Source organism: Pongo pygmaeus, chromosome 1 (genome assembly GCF_028885625.2).
Source record: "Pongo pygmaeus isolate AG05252 chromosome 1, NHGRI_mPonPyg2-v2.0_pri, whole genome shotgun sequence".
NCBI lineage: Eukaryota > Metazoa > Chordata > Mammalia > Primates > Hominidae > Pongo > Pongo pygmaeus.
The window spans coordinates 88830263-88847076 of NC_072373.2; the positions used below are offsets into that span (position 1 = coordinate 88830263).

The 16814-nt window shown below is 46.2% G+C and overlaps 2 protein-coding genes across 5 annotated transcripts in view; one reads left to right on the plus strand and one right to left on the minus strand.

Annotated features, from left to right (window-relative positions):
• The window catches only part of SDHC (succinate dehydrogenase complex subunit C), a 51913-nt gene extending 42476 nt beyond the window's left edge, over window positions 1-9437 (minus strand). For 3 of the 4 annotated variants that reach the window (XM_063649511.1, XM_054501816.1, XM_054501793.1), the window contains exon 1: window positions 6914-9437. In XM_063649511.1, the coding sequence (XP_063505581.1) occupies window positions 6914-7026 (113 nt within the window). In that variant the 5' untranslated portion in view covers window positions 7027-9437. Of the gene's footprint in view, window positions 1-4663; window positions 4687-6913 lie in introns of those variants that run through there. The other variant, XM_054501807.2, reaches the window with a different exon arrangement.
• Window positions 9438-11374: 1937 nt separating this feature from the next.
• Window positions 11375-16589, plus strand: MPZ (myelin protein zero). Its single transcript, XM_054497334.1, has 6 exons — window positions 11375-11504; window positions 13911-14077; window positions 14402-14615; window positions 14859-14994; window positions 15155-15215; window positions 15346-16589. The coding sequence occupies exons 1-6, from the start codon at window positions 11408-11410 to the stop codon at window positions 15445-15447; spliced, it is 777 nt and encodes a 258-aa protein (XP_054353309.1). The 5' UTR covers window positions 11375-11407; the 3' UTR covers window positions 15448-16589.
• The last annotated feature ends 225 nt before the right edge of the window (window positions 16590-16814 follow it).

The following is a 16814-nucleotide window of genomic DNA, read 5'->3' on the forward strand; positions in this document are numbered from 1 at the left end:
CTCTTTTAATCAATTGAATTGTGACTCTGAAGTTGCAGGGCACGCATTCCTCACACTAGGCTAGCCCAGTCACTCGGCTACCCAGCAAGAGTTTGCAGATGTGGGTTGGAATCTATGGCGTGCCCTCTCTGTCTAGCGCTATTGTTTCCCAGACAAATATCAATGTAAACTTTCTACAAGGCCCTCACAGAAACTAGCTGCACAAATGCCATAACCTTATTTGAAATATGACAAAAGTAATCATCTATCCTTCCCTTTCATGTGGAAACAGGAACTCTGTATTTTTAATTGACAAGCCAGAACTTACAATTTCTAGTTATTGTTGCCCCTTCTAAACGCATTAACATGTCTCCCCAAAATGTAATCATTGCTCAAATCATTTTTGAAACTCTTCTCTGGATTGGGGCAGCAATGGTAATGTAAAAATAACATTGGGAAGTAAAAAATCAAGACTGAAGTCTTAGAATAAGTTGTATAACTTGAGTCAGTCATTGAACTTCAGCGTTTTCAATTATAAAATGGGATTGATAATACCTACCTTATTGGTTGCTGAGGGGACTGCACAAGAAACCATACAGGAAAGCACTGTCTAAACTACAATACACCACATATATATGTAAGATATTATCACTGGTCTCCCCAAGGTCTTTAGAATTTGCATCACATTCTTTTTAAAACCCTCAGTGGTGACAAAAATACTCATCCACTGAAAATAAATTTGATTTCTGGAAAAAAAAAAAGTTATTCAAAGCCAAGTCTATGTGATCAAACTGAATACCATTTTTAGTCCAAAACAAGATGTGACTATAATATAATTTATCTTATTATAGTCATATATTATATGACTGTAATATAATGAGTTTCTAAACTTGATCTAATGGTATACCAAAAAGTTTCATAAATGTCTAGGTAACAGCAACAATAAAATAGATATATAACTTTGAATGACATGATGAATAATAATTTGTACACAAAAGTTCTGGTTAATGATTATTACCACCCAACTACCAAACTATAACCTAAGTCATCCTTGATTTCTTTTCTTTCACCACCGCCCCCCCATATGTATGCATGGCATCACCCAGTCCTATCATTAACAGCTAGGAAAATTCATTCCAATCCATTGCTATAGTCTATATCCTCTTCATTTCTCACTAGGACTGTAACAAGAGCTCCTGAACTGATCTCCCTCGCACCAATCTCTTACATATCATTCAATAACACCAACGCTAATTTACTGAAAAATAAATAAAATAACATGGTTTCATCATTCTCCTGCCTAAAAGTCTTTAACAATTTCCCACTGCTTACAGTATAAGATCCAAACTGTGGGCAAACAACGCACTTCACAACGTGGCCAACTCTCTGGACCTAACCTCCCACAAATTCCTTTCAATCCACTGTAATTCTGCCACACTGAACATTACATTATGTCCAGCTACAGCAAACCCTCTTTTGACCACATGCCTTTGCTCATGCTGTTCTCTGAATAGAGCCTCCCTCAGAGCCTGTTAAACTCATCCTTCAAAACTCAATTCCTAAAGGCCGGCGTGGTAGCTCATCCCTGTAATCCCAGCACTATGGGAGGCCAAGGTGGGTGGGTCACTTGAGGTCAGGAGGTCGAGACAAGCCTGGCCAACACGGTGAAACCCCACCTCTACTAAAAATACAAAAATTAGCCAGGCATACTGGCACACCCCTGTAATGCCAGCTAGCCGGGTGGCTGAGGTAGGAGAATCACTTGAACCCAGGAGGCAGAGGTTGCAGTGAGCCAAGATCACACCACTGCACTCCACGCTGGGCGACAAAGCGAGACTCAGTCTCAAAAAAAAAACCAAAACCAAAAAAAAAACAACCAATTCCTGGATAGCAAGATCACTTCTTTAGCCTTACTTGCTATATCTGCCTTGCTCTCACACTTGTTCACATCTATCAATATTTCTTATGTGGTTTAATAATTAATCTATTTATCTCTCTGCTAGACTTTGAGCTCAAGGATAGGACTCAAAATATTTTGGATCCATAGTACCATAGTACTTTATTTATTTATTTATTTATTTTTAAGACAGAGTTTCGCTCTTGTTGCCCAGGCTGGAGTGCAATGGCGCGATCTCAGCTCACAGCAACCTCCACCTCCCGAGTTCAAGCAATTCTCCTGCCTCAGCCTTCCGAGTAGCTGGGATTACAGGCATGTGCCACCAAACCCGGCTAATTTTGTTTTTGTTTTTTGTTTGTTTGTTTTTGAAATGGAGTTTTGCTCTCGTCGCCCAGGCTGGAGTGCAACAGCACGATCTTGGCTCACTGCAACCTCCGCCTCCCAGGTTGAAGCGGTTCTCCTGCCTCGGCCTCCCAAGTAGCTGGGATTACCAGCACCCACAGGCACCCACAACCATGCCCAGCAAATTTTTGTATCTTTAGTAGAGACGAGGTTTCTCCATGTTGGTTAGGCTGGTCTTGAACTCCTGACCTCAGGTGATCCTCCCAAAGTGCTGGGATTACAGGCATGAGCCACTGCACCTGGCCTTGGATCCATAGTACCTATAATAATGTCTGACACAAAGAAGGTTAAAAAAAATAAAAAAATTAAAAAAAAAGGTTTGTGAATGAATATGCTTATTTTAAAAAGCAGTTTCATAAATTGAGAGTTAAACCTTAATATTTGGGGGCATTTCACATACGGCATTTAATACAATGAGTACTGGCCAGATAGTTAATGACTCTTGGTGACTTTGTGCTTAAGGAGCATGAACATTATTAGACAGAAGCCTAGCTGTCCTTAGCTTAGTTCTCTAACTCCTTGGCCTTGGCAAGTCATTCCTTGACTGAGTGCCAATGGTTTGTGTTACTTGGCTGGTTGTTCATCTCTAGCTGGTCCCTGAACTGTTTAGAGAATATACAAAATAGAGAGCATGTATTCAAAAGCCATGACAATACAATACTCTGATAACTAATAATTCTTAATTAGCCAAGCATAAACATATTTATATGCGGGGGAGGGAGAAGGGGAAGAAGATGGTCAAAGGATACAAAATTTCAGTTAGAAGGGAGGAATAAGTTCAAGAGATCTATTGTATAACACAGTACGTTTTTTTTTTTTGAGATGGAGTCTTGCTCTGTTGCCCAGGCTGGAGTGCAGTGGCACGATCTCAGCTCACTGCAACCTCCACCTCCCAGGTTCAAACGATTCTCCTGCCTTAGCCTCCCGAGTAGCTGGGACTACAGACGCGCACCACCACACCCCGCTAATTTTTGTATTTTTAGTAGAGATGGGGTTTCACCATGTTGGCCAGGATGGTCTTGATCTCCTGACCTTGTGATCTGACAGCCTTGGCCTTCCAAAGTGCTGGGATTACAGGCAAGAGCCACCATGCCCGGCCACAATTGTTATTATTATGTTGTTACTATTATGTTAAACTATAGTTAATAAGGCATTGGCCGGGCGCGGTGGCTCATGCCTGGTTCGGTGGCTCATGCCTGGCTCAGGTGCATCACCTGAGGTCAGGAGTTCAAGACCAGCCTGACCAACATGGTGAAACCCCGTCTCTACTAAAAATACAAAATTAGCCGGGCATGGTGGCATGTGCCTGTAGTCCTAGCTACTTGGGAGGCTGAGCCAGGAGAATCACTTGAACCCGGGAGGCAGAGGTTACAGTGAGCTGAGATCGCGCCACTGCATTCCAGCCTGGGCAACAGAGCAAGACTCTGTCTCCAAAAAAAAAAAAAAACAAAACAAAACCACACACACACACACACATGCACACAACCAAGGCATGGCACTGCATACTTGAAAATCACTAAGAATAGATTTCAAGTGTTCCCCCACAAAGATGTAATGCATATGTCAATAGCTCCACAATGTACACATATTTCAAAACATCGTGTTATACCCCATATATACAATTTTTATTTGCCAATTAAAATAAGTAAATAAAATTTTTTTTAAGTTTAACCAAAAATAAAAATAAAGGCGGAGCATGGTGGCTCATGCCTGTAATCCCAGCACTTTGGGAGACCGAGGCGGTTGGATCATGAGGTCAGGAATTTAAGACCAGCCCGGCCAAGATGGTGAAACACCGTCTCTACTAAAAATACAAAAATTAGCCAGGCGTGGTGGTGTGGTGGCAGACACCTGAGTAGACACCCATCTACTCAGAAGGCTGAGGCAGGAGAAACGCTTGAACCCGGGCAGGGGCGGTTGCAGTGAGCCAAGATCGTGCCATTGCACTCCAGCCTGGGTGACAGACTGAGACTCCGTCTCAAAAAAAAAAAAGAAAAAGAAAAAGAACAAAAAAAAAGAGACCCCCAAAAGAAGAACAAAAAGAAAAGTTTAACCAATATTTCTCTTAAGTGGGCCCAAGTTATCGCCGTTTGCAACACAAATGAGGAAACCAAAATCATGGAATCAATGACCTTGACTTGTCCAAAATAAACGTAGAACCAGAAATCAGCTCCTAGGATTTCTCAGAAGGTATTTTCCTTTGAGGTTAAATCAGCACATTATAAACAGTTCCAAATCCCTCTAGTGAAACAGAATTAGACTGGGAACTTCTATCAAGAAAAAAAAAATTTTAATTCCTCATTTCTCCTCCTAAAAAAAGCCTTTATGAGAAATGGAGGTGTCCTTTCCATGAGAGCTTCAGATTACCACTGATGGAAAATATACCTTTCTTGGCATTGAATCCTAGTGTGGACTGTGGGGAAAAGAAAGAGAGATCAGATTGTTAATGTGTCTGTATAGAAAGTAGACATAAGAGACTCCATTTTAATCTGTAACCCTACCTCCAACCCTGTGCTCCCTGAGACGTGTGCTGTGTCAACTCAGGGTTAAATGGATTAAGGGCTGTGTAAGATGTGCTTTGTTAAACAAATGCTTGCAGGCAGCATGCTCATTAAGAGTCATCACCACTCCCTAATCTCAAGTACCCAGGGACATAAAACACTGCAGAAGGCTGCAAGGACCTCCACCTAGGAAAGCCAGGTATTGTCCAAGGTTTCTCACCATGTGACAGTCTGAAATATGGCCTCGTGGGAAGGGAAAGACCTGACCGTCCCCCAGCTCGACACCCGTAAAGGGTCTGTGCTGAAGAGGATTAACAAAAGAGGAAGGAACACCTCTTTGCAGTTGAGACAAGAGGAAGGCATCTGTCTCCTGCTCGTCCCTGAGCAATGGAATGTCTGGGTGTAAAACCCGATTGTATATTCCATCTACTGAGATAGGGGAAAACTGCCTTAGGGCTGGAGGTGGGACATGCGGGCAGCAATACTGCTCTTCAAGGCATTGAGATGTTTATGTGTATACGTATCTAAAGCACAGCACTTAATTCTTTACCTTGTTTATGATGCAGAGACCTTTGTTCACGTGTTTACCTTTTAACCTTCTCTCCACTATTATCCTATGACCCTGCCACATCCCCCTCTCCGAGAAACACCCAATAATGATCAATAAATACTAAGGGAACTCAGAGGCCGGCGGGGATCCTCTGTATGCTGAACGCCGGTTCCCTGGGCCCCCTTTTTTCTTTCTCTATACTTTGTTTCTGTGTCTCCTTCTTTTCCAAGTCTCTCGTTCCACCTAACGAGAAACACCCATAGGTGTGGAGGGGTGACCCATCCCTTCAGTGGACAGCGCTGCACAACTCAAAATGATACTGCATGGATACACTTAATGACCATAATGATCCTCAGCTTCTAAACACTAATCCCAAAACTCCTAAAATGAACTGTTTGGAACCAATATGATCATTTCAAACTAAACGTTAATTTTACCAAAAGCCCCTAACATCGATACCAAAATATATCAGAGAATTCAAAAGCATTCAATTATGGTCAAACCATCTGGAATAAGGAAGGCAGCACTGGCAAGACAAGCCTTGGCATACCTTAGAAAGAAGATACATATGGAGATGAAAAACAGGGAGAAAATGAAGGATTAAGATAACCCTGATTTCAACTCCAAGAGGAATCATTTTGTCACAGAAAAACTAAACAAAGTGCCTCTATTTTTAAACTGGGTGACTGAAGTGGAAAGAGAAATGAGAACACATTTGGGGAAATCAGGGATTGAAATCTCAACAGCATTGAAGCTAACCTTCCATAACAAACAATTTCCAAAAATAAGGCTGGCACAAAACTATGCTGGGATTTGTACCAGGCGTGTCTAAAGGCGCTAGTCGCTGTGACTAGAGAGGCTGAGTAGAGAATGAGATCTAGATAGCGGAAAGTTCAGAATGAAAGAAAATCTAGGGTATTTCTCTGGACAACTAATTCACATTTTAGAGAAAAACTAGGACACTCACTCTCCCTCCCAAATAAAAAGATTAACTGAAAATGAATTCCCCGGGCTGCTTTAGGGCAGCAGAGGTCCGCCCTGGGTGCTAATGCTAATCGCCACCCCAATAGGGATCCAGGCCTTCTGCACCCTTTGCCAGCAGCCCGCTGGGAACCCAGACAGCGCCCACTCACGGCGGGAGCAGTTAGTGTTTGAAGGCATTCGAAGCAAAGGCAAAATACACCAAGATCTCTCTCTCCCAAGCTAAATGTCTAAATACGCTCTCGAAATCGTAGGACCCATGGGTGGCTGACCTTGAAGTTATTTTCTCAGAGCTCGGCTCTGGGTGCAGGCCCGAGAGCAATTTGCGTTAGAAGTACTAGAGGAGGTGGGGAAAACAGAAGGGGCGAGAGCCGAGCGCCCCTCGATACGAAGTCAGTGACCCCGAAGCCCTACGGAGCGCACCGGGGCGGCTGGGGGGGACAGGAAAAGGGGTCTCTAGGATCCCCCAGCGCTTGGCCTCCACACCCATGGGTCCTTTCTCTGCCTAGGCACAGGATAAACAGTTATCAGCAAAACGTGAGGGGCCAGTTCAGATCTCCGTAGGGCCGCGGACACCAACTCCCAGTCCCACACTAAAGTCACCTCAGCAAGAGCGCAGCCATCTTGGGTTCCGGTCTGGACGGAAGTGACGCCAGGCGGCCCCGCCACCTGAGGGCGGAGGCGTGCCGACTGGGGGTCGGGGTTGGGGGTGTCATGTGACGAGAGTCTCTTTAAAAGGCTCTGGAGTTTCTCCGCTCAGCTCTGCCCAGCTGGTTTGCTGGTTGTTTTTTGGTTTTTGACTCTCCTCCGCCTCCTGCAGCTGACTTCTACCGGAATTTGCCAGGATTTCGGCAGAAACGCCGCTGGCTTAAAATCTGCAGTCTACGTTCCACTTGCCTACATATTCATTTTGTATCGCACTCCCAAACAGCAAACGGCGGACTTGTTTAGATTCTTCCTTAAGGACTTCTCAGTCTGTTGCGTTCCCCCTGCCTCCCAGGTCGGCCTAAAAACGTCGTGGTTGGCCGGTTGAGACACCGAAGAGAAAAGATACTTTGGGCTCCCTCCCTTTCTAATACGAAGCTTTAACCAGACAGATACATAAATTGTGACCTAAGTTGGGGAGTGTGTAGAGGGGCCTCGAGAAGACCTTGCGGACCACCATTCCCGAAAACAAGGAGCCTCATCTAACCACCTCGATTAGACCCCACAATTCCTGGGTTTGAGCTGCCACATGGACCAGGCGCCCACTAGCCGAGGACAACGCTCCCTTGTTCCTTGCTTCAGCGCTATGTGGGTGACACCCACAGCTAGAAGAACCCGGAGTGTGGGGGAGAACACGCTTTGATTTATGTATGTATATATATACAGTTTTAAGGAACCCAAGCACAGGAATCAACTGCCGAGCACTCAAGACTGAAGAAAGAGGAAGAGCAAATGATAAAGGAAGGGAACAGCACAAAACTTCTTGACTCTTGTGGGGAGTAGGGTGGAGAGGAGTAAAAGGGACAGCCTAGAGCAACTCCTATTTCTACAAAAAAAAATACTCAATTATGTTAATATTCAGATCTTATGTATATTTAGCATCCCTGCACTTCAGGATTTAAATAGAACAAATTCACTTATTTCTGCATCAGATGAATAATACTACTTGGCATTTCTATAATGCTTGACAAAGAAAGCAAATTCGTACACTTAAGGATTGGAAGAGGCTGTCTAATCCAATCTACTGTCTATGCAGGGATCTTCTCTGCAACACCCCTAACAGCTGATCTTCAAGACTCAACCCCCCCACATTCAATGATGGGTACCTCAAACAAGTTTTATTTAATGAACAACTTATTCTTTAGAAAGTTATTATATTTAAATACGGTTTTGTGCTATCGAAATTCCAGTCATTGACTTGGCTCTCTGGAGCTTCACATTAACAAACCCAAGGAATGCCTCTTTCACTCAGATCTTTTTTGGTTTTTCTTTTTCTTTTTTTTTTTTTATTTTGAGATGTAGTCTCACTCTGTCGCCCAGGTTGGAGTGCAATGGCGCTATCTCAGCTCACTGCAGCCTCTGCCTCCCAGGTTCAAGCGATTCTCCTGCCTCAGCCTCCCCCCGAGTAGCTGGGATTACAGGCGTGCACCACCATGCCCAGCTAATTTTCTGTATTTTTAATAGAGATGGAATTTCACCATGTTGGCTAAGCTGGTCTAGAACTCCTGACCTCAAGTGATCCACCGGCCTCGGCCTCCCAAAGTGCTGGGATTATAGGTGCGAGCTACCACTCCCAGCCCACTCAGCTCTTTAAATATTAATAATTTCATTTAGCATGTAGTTATGGACTTTTTGTCAGTCCGTGAAAAGTTCTGTAGGGGGTTCAAAGATACAGATGTTTGTATTGTCCCCAGGAAGGTTATAGCCTTAGCAGGATCAATAAAGACATGCAACAAAGAAAGTAGCAACAACCCATTGAAAAGGGTATAGATAAAAGGGGTGGTTAGATAAACAGAAAATGATTACTTACAGTTGGGAGGTGGAGTTAGGTGGAAATTTTGGAGGGGAGAGTTTTGGGTTTTTTGGGGTTTTTTTTGTACTTTGAATTGCTGTTTTATAGAAATGTTGACTACAACACCCTGTAAACATTTGTCAATGATGATGGTTTTGCCTATGGACTTCATAAGCAATCCCATATTTAGAATTCCACAACCCAAATCTAATACTAATGACCAAACCCACCAGGGCTGTGGTCTAATGAGATGCCAGGAAGATACCAGGACACTGTCCTTCACCTGGGTGAGCCTGCAGTGGTCTCAATAGCAGGAATAACAATGACCACCCCACTTAAATTAACTTCTAGAGGTCAGGCGCGGTGACTCACACCTGTAATCCCAGTACTTAGGGAAGCCAAGGCAGGAGGATCACTTGAGTATAGGAGTTCAAGACCAACCTGAACAACATAGTGAGATCCTCATCTCTACAAAAAATTGAAAAATTAGTTGGGTATGGTGGTGCCTGCCTGTGGCTCAGCTAATCTGGAGGCTGAAGCCAGAGGATCGCTTGAGCCTGGGAGGTTGAGGCTGCAGTGAGCTATCATTGCACCACTGCACTACAGCCTGGGCCACAGAGCACGACCTTATCTCTGAAAAAAAAAAAAAAAAAAATTTTTTTTTAACTAGCCCAGCATGCTGGCATGCGCCTGTAGTTCCCAGCTACTTGGAAAGCTGAGGTAGGACAATTGCTTGAGCCTCAGAGGTCAAGGCTGCAGTGAGCCACGATCATGCCACTGCATTCCAGCCTGGGCAACAGAGCGAGACTGCCTCAACAAACAAAAAAACCTCAGCTCTGGTTATGTAGACATCCCCATTGCTAACTCCACCCCAACACCTTCAGATTCTCATGATGTACCAAATTGAATTCACCTTCTTTCACCTGTCATTTAAGGCCTTTCACAAACTGGTTTCAACTTTCCTGTCCAGTCTCATTTCTGACTATGCCACTTCAAGTTTCCCCAAATCAAGTCAAAGTGGATGGCACAAGATCTGCCCTGAATATATCCAGCACTTCAGAAACCTACATCTCATATACATACACACACACACACACACAAACACACACACATTCTCTCTCTTTCTATCTCTCTCTCACCTCTTTGTCCTTGCTTTTGCTGTTCTATCTTCTGGTAACCCTCCCTATCTCCCTTTCCAAAATGACGGTCATCCTTCAAGGCTGATTCATATCTAACATTGCCTCCTAGACACAACTATTCTTCCGTCTGAACTATTTATTTGTTTGATTATTTATTTATTTATTTATTTATTTTTGAGACAGAGTTTCATTCTGTAGCCCAGGGTGGAAAGCAGTGGCGCAATCATAGCTCGCCGCAGCCTTGATTTCCCAGGTTCAAGCGATCTTCCTGCCTCAACCTCCCAAGTAGCTGGGACTACAAGCATGTGACAAGATGCCCAGCTGATTTTTTAAAAAATTTTGGTAGAGGCGAGGTCTCGCTATGTTGCCCAGACAGGTCTCAAACTCCTAAACTCAAGCAATCCTCCTGCATAAGCCTACCAAAGTGCTGAGATTACAGGTGTCAGCCACTATGCCTGACATAAACTTCATTTATTAAATAAAGTTTATTTTGTCTTTAATCTCTCATATAACTTACTCAGTCTTCCTGATGTTGCAGCTGTGTGCGCCCCTCTTTTGTACTCCCAGCGTTTTGTTCATTACTAAAGGAAGTATCATGGCTTATTATACTTCATTGTTGATGGGTTTGTCCTCTGATCCTCCCACCTCCACCTCCCCAAACCAAATTTTCAACTCCTTGCGGGAAGGACTTAATTTTTATTCCTCTCTCTATTACCTGCATTCTCATACTTTACATATTGCTGGCACTTAATACAATTTTGTAGCCTTGAAATAAATTGAAATGGACTTAAACAGCAGCATGAGGCATTGAAGGACTTCTTGACAAACAGGGAAAGGTCAGGGGCTTCTTGCCTGGAAATAGTCCAGTGGAGAAAGACTTCTGTCTGGGAAGAATCGCACAGGATGAAGGGAGGTGCGGGGAAAAAAACTCCCATAGGACTTGGTCATCTCAAGAAGTCTGTAATGCGGTCCACATTAGTGGAGATAACAAGGGATATCCTATTTTCAGAGTTCTCTGGGGAAAACCTGCCTCTAGTTCCTAGGGCTGTGAGGCAGCCTCTCTCAGGCAAGGAGGCTGACGAGGAATCCCTTTTTATGGCCTTTAAATTGTGGTTCCTTATCTATCCCTCAGGGAAGTGTGTGTGTGTCCCTGTTTTTGTCCCTCTCCCTCACCACCCCCCCCCGCAACATTCCAGCCTGGGGCAGGGGGAGGCCAGTGGACACAAAGCCCTCTGTGTATGGGGTGGTATGTGTCCCCCCACCCCTCCACCCAGACTATACAATGCCCCTTCTGCTCCCTGCACTCTGCCCCCCTCCCCACCACCTCTCAACTGCACATGCCAGGCTGCAATTGGTTACTGGCTGAGGACAGCCCCCTCATGCTGGGGCCCCAGGGGATTTTAAGCAGGTTCCAGGAATCCCCCGTTCAGTTCCTGGTCCCCCACTTTCTCAACCCCACAGATGCTCCGGGCCCCTGCCCCTGCCCCAGCTATGGCTCCTGGGGCTCCCTCATCCAGCCCCAGCCCTATCCTGGCTGTGCTGCTCTTCTCTTCTTTGGGTAAGTGGAGCCACCCTACTGTGGGAGCCTTGGGACTCAGGTGTCTCTCAGCAATCCCCACTGCCTTTGCTGCACTCCCCACTGCAACCAAAGAAAGAGCAAGCAGGAGCAGGAAGGTGACATTATATTCAGAAAGAAAAAATATGCGGCCGGGCATGGTGCCTCATGCCTGTAATCCCAGCACTTTGGGAGGCCAAGGTGGGAGAATTATTTGAGCCCCAGGAGTTAGAGACCAGCCTGGACAACATAACCAGACTCCATCTGTAAAATTAAAAAAAAATATATATATATATATATGAAAATAAAAAATATGCATTTAGAGGGAGGCAGTAGAGGTTTTATTTTAAGAGAAAGGTTAAAAGAGAGTGTAGCAAGCTTCCCTGAGTGGTGGGCACGGCTGGACACAGGTTGGAAATAGTAGCATGCCCCCAGAGCCATGCTAACAGCCTGGTGGGAAGCGGTGTTAGATTGCATAAAGGAATAGGCTCAAACACCTGGGTTTGGTTCCCACTCGTCCCCTAGCAGTACAGGAGGTGCCTTAACCTTAGTTTCCTAGAAGGAAAAAGAGAGTGTGATCTAAGTAAGGAGCCCAGGTTTGTGGTCTGAGCTCCTCAGATTTTTTGTCTCTCTGCGGCTCCCCACCTGTTGTGTGGGTGAATGGAGTGAGGTTCTATGAGATTCTGGGATCTTATCCCTCTACAGCTGTTTTCCTTCACAAGCTGACCAGCCCTTTCCTTGCCCGCTGGCAGATGTTGGATGAGTAAGAGGTCAAAGCAGGATTATTGGAATGGCCCCTTCCCTTCTCTGAACTGCCCTGAATCCTAGTGCAATGAGTGAGCCATAGGCAAGTGGGGGTGGTGGGGAGGACATCAAGGAAAAGGGGGCTGGCCAGAATGCCCAGGGTTCTCTGCTGTCAGCTGCTTGAGCCCTAGACTCTTCTGGGTTGTACTGGGCTATTTGGGGGTACCCTGAGAAAATGTTAAAGATAGAGAGTTGGAGAAGGGCATAGTGAGGGAAATAGGGGGAAGGAATCTTGGTGTATAAGGAAGAGGGAGAGTTCTGTCTCAACACTTGTTCCACTCATAGAACCATTGAGCAGAGCTGAGAAGGGCAATGGTTGATATTGTAACAGGAGGAATAGAAGTTACAGCCAGTGAATTATCTCCCTTGTTACACAAGGGGGATTCCCAAGAAGGTTCTAAGGTGGAAGTTCCAGAAGGTAAGTACGTGGTATTGCATGCTGAGGTGAGAGATTCAGGACAGTTGGGGTGGGAGTAGGGGTGGCATGAGCCCCCCAGCATTGGTCAGACAATGGAACTTTGTTTGGTTGCCACCTCCCCCTTCTGTAGAACAAAAAGATCTACAGTTGCCCCTCCCTGGGGCCAGCCCACACACATAGTCTCTCTGGAATGACTTTCCTTGTGTGGGTAAGTCTTGGGGATGGCACTGGGCCAGAATGGCCAAGAGGAAGGTGAGGACGTTTGAACCATAGAGAGCTCACATGTAGGGTCATCTGAGCTGTAGGCTTGGGGTCTTGCTCTGCACCCAGCTGAGAGGGGTATGAGGCCCTTCCCTTCCTGACTCTCCAGTCAAGAGCAAACTGTATGGCAACCAGGGATTCAGCAATGAGGACAGTTGTGCCAGGGAAGAAGACTTATATTTTCTAGTTATCTTTATTTTTTTTCTGCAAGAAATTTGAGTTTGCTGTATTGTGAAATCCAATGCAGCTGTTAAAATAAGATTGATATCTATTGAATCAACAGGGAAAGCTCCTCCAGATACATAAGTTCTTAAGCAAAAAAACACTAGAATACAATGCAACATGTATGTGAAAAAAAAACTCGTCAAAACTATTTGTTGTAAGTATGTGTATATCTTGAGTTTATTGAGTTTATACTGAGTTTGATTCATATTAAATGGATAACTTGTTACATCTTGGAAGAGAATACAGGAAAGGAATTTGTTGGGCTAAGTGTCAAAGGAGACTTGTTTTATTTCTATTGCTTGAATAGTTTATAAGAAGAGTACAATATGTATTACCTGTATAATTTATAATAAATTTTAAAAATTTAGAACACTGCATCTAAAGGATAGCTTAAAAGTTAGATATTGACCCAAAGGAGAAGTGAGACTTAAAGACAGAACCCAATCTCTGGAAGTCCTCAAGAGAATTCTGTTACTGCTGATTTCATCTCCTCTACAGACATGCTGAAGAGCTTGACAGACACAGCATTTATGCTCATCTGTTCAGTTAGTCCCCAGAAACTTGGGGCTCAGAATTTGTTGTTTCTCTTCCAAATTGGCCTCTGACCTGTGACTCAGCACTTGATTTCCTACTGATCTCACTTCCTCTGTGTCCCTTACTGGGCCCATAGGTGCATCTGATTCCCCACTTTGTGCTTGCAGTGCTGTCCCCGGCCCAGGCCATCGTGGTTTACACCGACAGGGAGGTCCATGGTGCTGTGGGCTCCCGGGTGACCCTGCACTGCTCCTTCTGGTCCAGTGAGTGGGTCTCAGACGACATCTCCTTCACGTGGCGCTACCAGCCCGAAGGGGGCAGAGATGCCATTTCGGTGAGTGCCTGGGGGAATCCTGGGGTTGGATAACAGAAAGTGCTTCAAAGAACAACAAAAAAGATAACTTGGGCTAAGGAGGGGGAAATCCTTTTTGAGCCATAACCCCAACTTTGGCAAGGTAAATGGCAATCTTTGTCACCCTGACTACATTGTCCTCCCTTCTCCAGCACTACCCTTTCCAGCCGAAGATCCCTTACCCTGAGGCTGGAGCGAAGCTTTTTTTTTTTTTCTTTTGGCTTTCTGTAACAAATTATGGAGCTAAGCATTGACAGCTCTGTTCTCATTAGGGTCCGCTCACATGCTTCCCCTCATTCCTCATAGATCTTCCACTATGCCAAGGGACAACCCTACATTGACGAGGTGGGGACCTTCAAAGAGCGCATCCAGTGGGTAGGGGACCCTCGCTGGAAGGATGGCTCCATTGTCATACACAACCTAGACTACAGTGACAATGGCACATTCACTTGTGACGTCAAAAACCCTCCAGACATAGTGGGCAAGACGTCTCAGGTCACGCTGTATGTCTTTGAAAAAGGTGTGAGAAGGGATGGGGACAAGGGTATGGGAAGCAGTTTGGGAGGGGATCAGGGAGGACTGACAGGTTGGGGGAAGAGGCAAAAAGCCCGGCCTAAGGACCTTTATTCAGGCTCTGGGAGCGTGGGCAGAAGGCAGTTTTGGCTGCGAGTCCTACATCCTCAATGCAGGGCATAGACTCGGACTAGGAACCACAGACACAGGGCCCTGCTCATTCTCTCACTTCTTTTCCCACCCCTCCTAGTGCCAACTAGGTACGGGGTGGTTCTGGGAGCTGTGATCGGGGGTGTCCTCGGGGTGGTGCTGTTGCTGCTGCTGCTTTTCTACGTGGTTCGGTACTGCTGGCTACGCAGGCAGGCGGCCCTGCAGAGGAGGCTCAGGTAAGGGGCGGAGCCTAGCTCCCCTCCCCCTCTCCCCACTATCCCCCATCTGGGCGGAGACTACTCCAGTGGGTGGGAGGGCCAAGGGGAAGAGGAAGCTGTGTCCGCGGTGCAAGGGGTTCCGGCGAGGCCAAACGTACACCACTCTCTCTTCTTGCAGTGCCATGGAGAAGGGGAAATTGCACAAGCCAGGAAAGGACGCGTCGAAGCGCGGGCGGCAGGTTAGCGGGACTTGGGGCCTGGACAAGATGGGAAAGAGAACCCTGGGAGCCGCCGGGCAGCAGTGAGGGGTGGGATGGGAACAGTCAAGCCCCAATCGCTCGGTGACTGATGTGTGCGCCCCTCCCCCAGACGCCAGTGCTGTATGCAATGCTGGACCACAGCAGAAGCACCAAAGCTGTCAGTGAGAAGAAGGCCAAGGGGCTGGGGGAGTCTCGCAAGGATAAGAAATAGCGGTTAGCGGGCCGGGCGGGGGGTCGGGGGTTAGGGGTGGAGCCCGCCAAAGGCCCAAAGGTGGTGGTCATCGAGATGGAGCTACGAAAGGATGAGCAGAGCTCGGAGCTCCGGCCTGCTGTCAAGTCCCCCAGCAGAACCAGCCTCAAAAACGCCCTCAAGAACATGATGGGCCTGAACTCGGACAAGTGATCACCACCCCCCACCCCAGGCCCTGCCACAGCAGGGGGACCTAGGCTCCTCTTACCCTCGTCTAGGTGCTTTCCCTCTTTGCTCCCCCGCCCTGCCCTGCCCTCACCTCCCTTTGAGATGTAAGTTTCATTCCAGAATTCATTCCCCAGGCAATTGTATTCTCCCCTACCTTCACCCCTGGCTTTCTGGGAGCCCAGGAGCTAATCCTACCCCTCACCTGCCCCAGGGGCTGTGTGTTTGGTGCCTGTCCACCTGAGCACTGAGAAGAAAGGGACTTTGATACCCTCTGCCTCAAGTCCAGGCCACCTGGCATTCCCATCTCCTGCATCCCCCAGCCTGTCCCGCTGGCTGTTTCCTCTCCCGTCCGTCCCTCCCCTCTACCAGGTGGCCCAGCTCCATACTCTGTCCCCCCAGCTAATACCCAGAGCACCCAGATCAGACTCTCCTTCAGGGTTTATTTAGGTTATTATTTTTTATTTTTTAATCCATTCTTTGTTTGTTTACCTGTGCTCATCCTCTGCCCTTACACCCATGACTGAGGACCAATGACGTCATGTGGCTTTTGCAATTCACGCCCCCCTTAAGTCCTTAATGAAGAGCCAGCCCAAGCAGAGGGGCCCCTGATCCTCACACTTCGGTATAGCATTGGTTCCCCCTGACCACTTTGGAGCACTGTTCTGGGACTCCAGGTCTTGAGGAAAGAGAGAGAGAGAGAGAGAATGGATCCTCATAGGTCAGGGAGTGGGGGAGGGGGCAAATGAGCCTTAAGATGTGGTTTTTAAACAACCAAACAAAAAGCAGGAAAAACAAATGGGAAATGGGGGGGCGGGGGGGAGGAAGAGGCTGCACTCCAGCCACAGGGGATTCTTAGGATTTTTCTACATTCTGTATATTTCTTCTCAAACCTCCAAATGTCCTTAAATGTTTAATAAACACTGACATTTCCAGAAGCTGCTGCCTCGTCTAGAATTTCCTAGTCCTCCTGGGAATAATTCCTGCCCCTTATCCCATCTCCAACCTTCCATACTTGGCTTCAGTTGTTTAGTTTTTTTGGGGTGGGCTTATATAGTATACTACAAAGAATTCTGAAATAGCCTCATAAGACACATTCATACCTTCAGCAAATAATCAGTGAGATTATACTATGTTGTAAACTCTGTCAGTCTCTGCTTTTA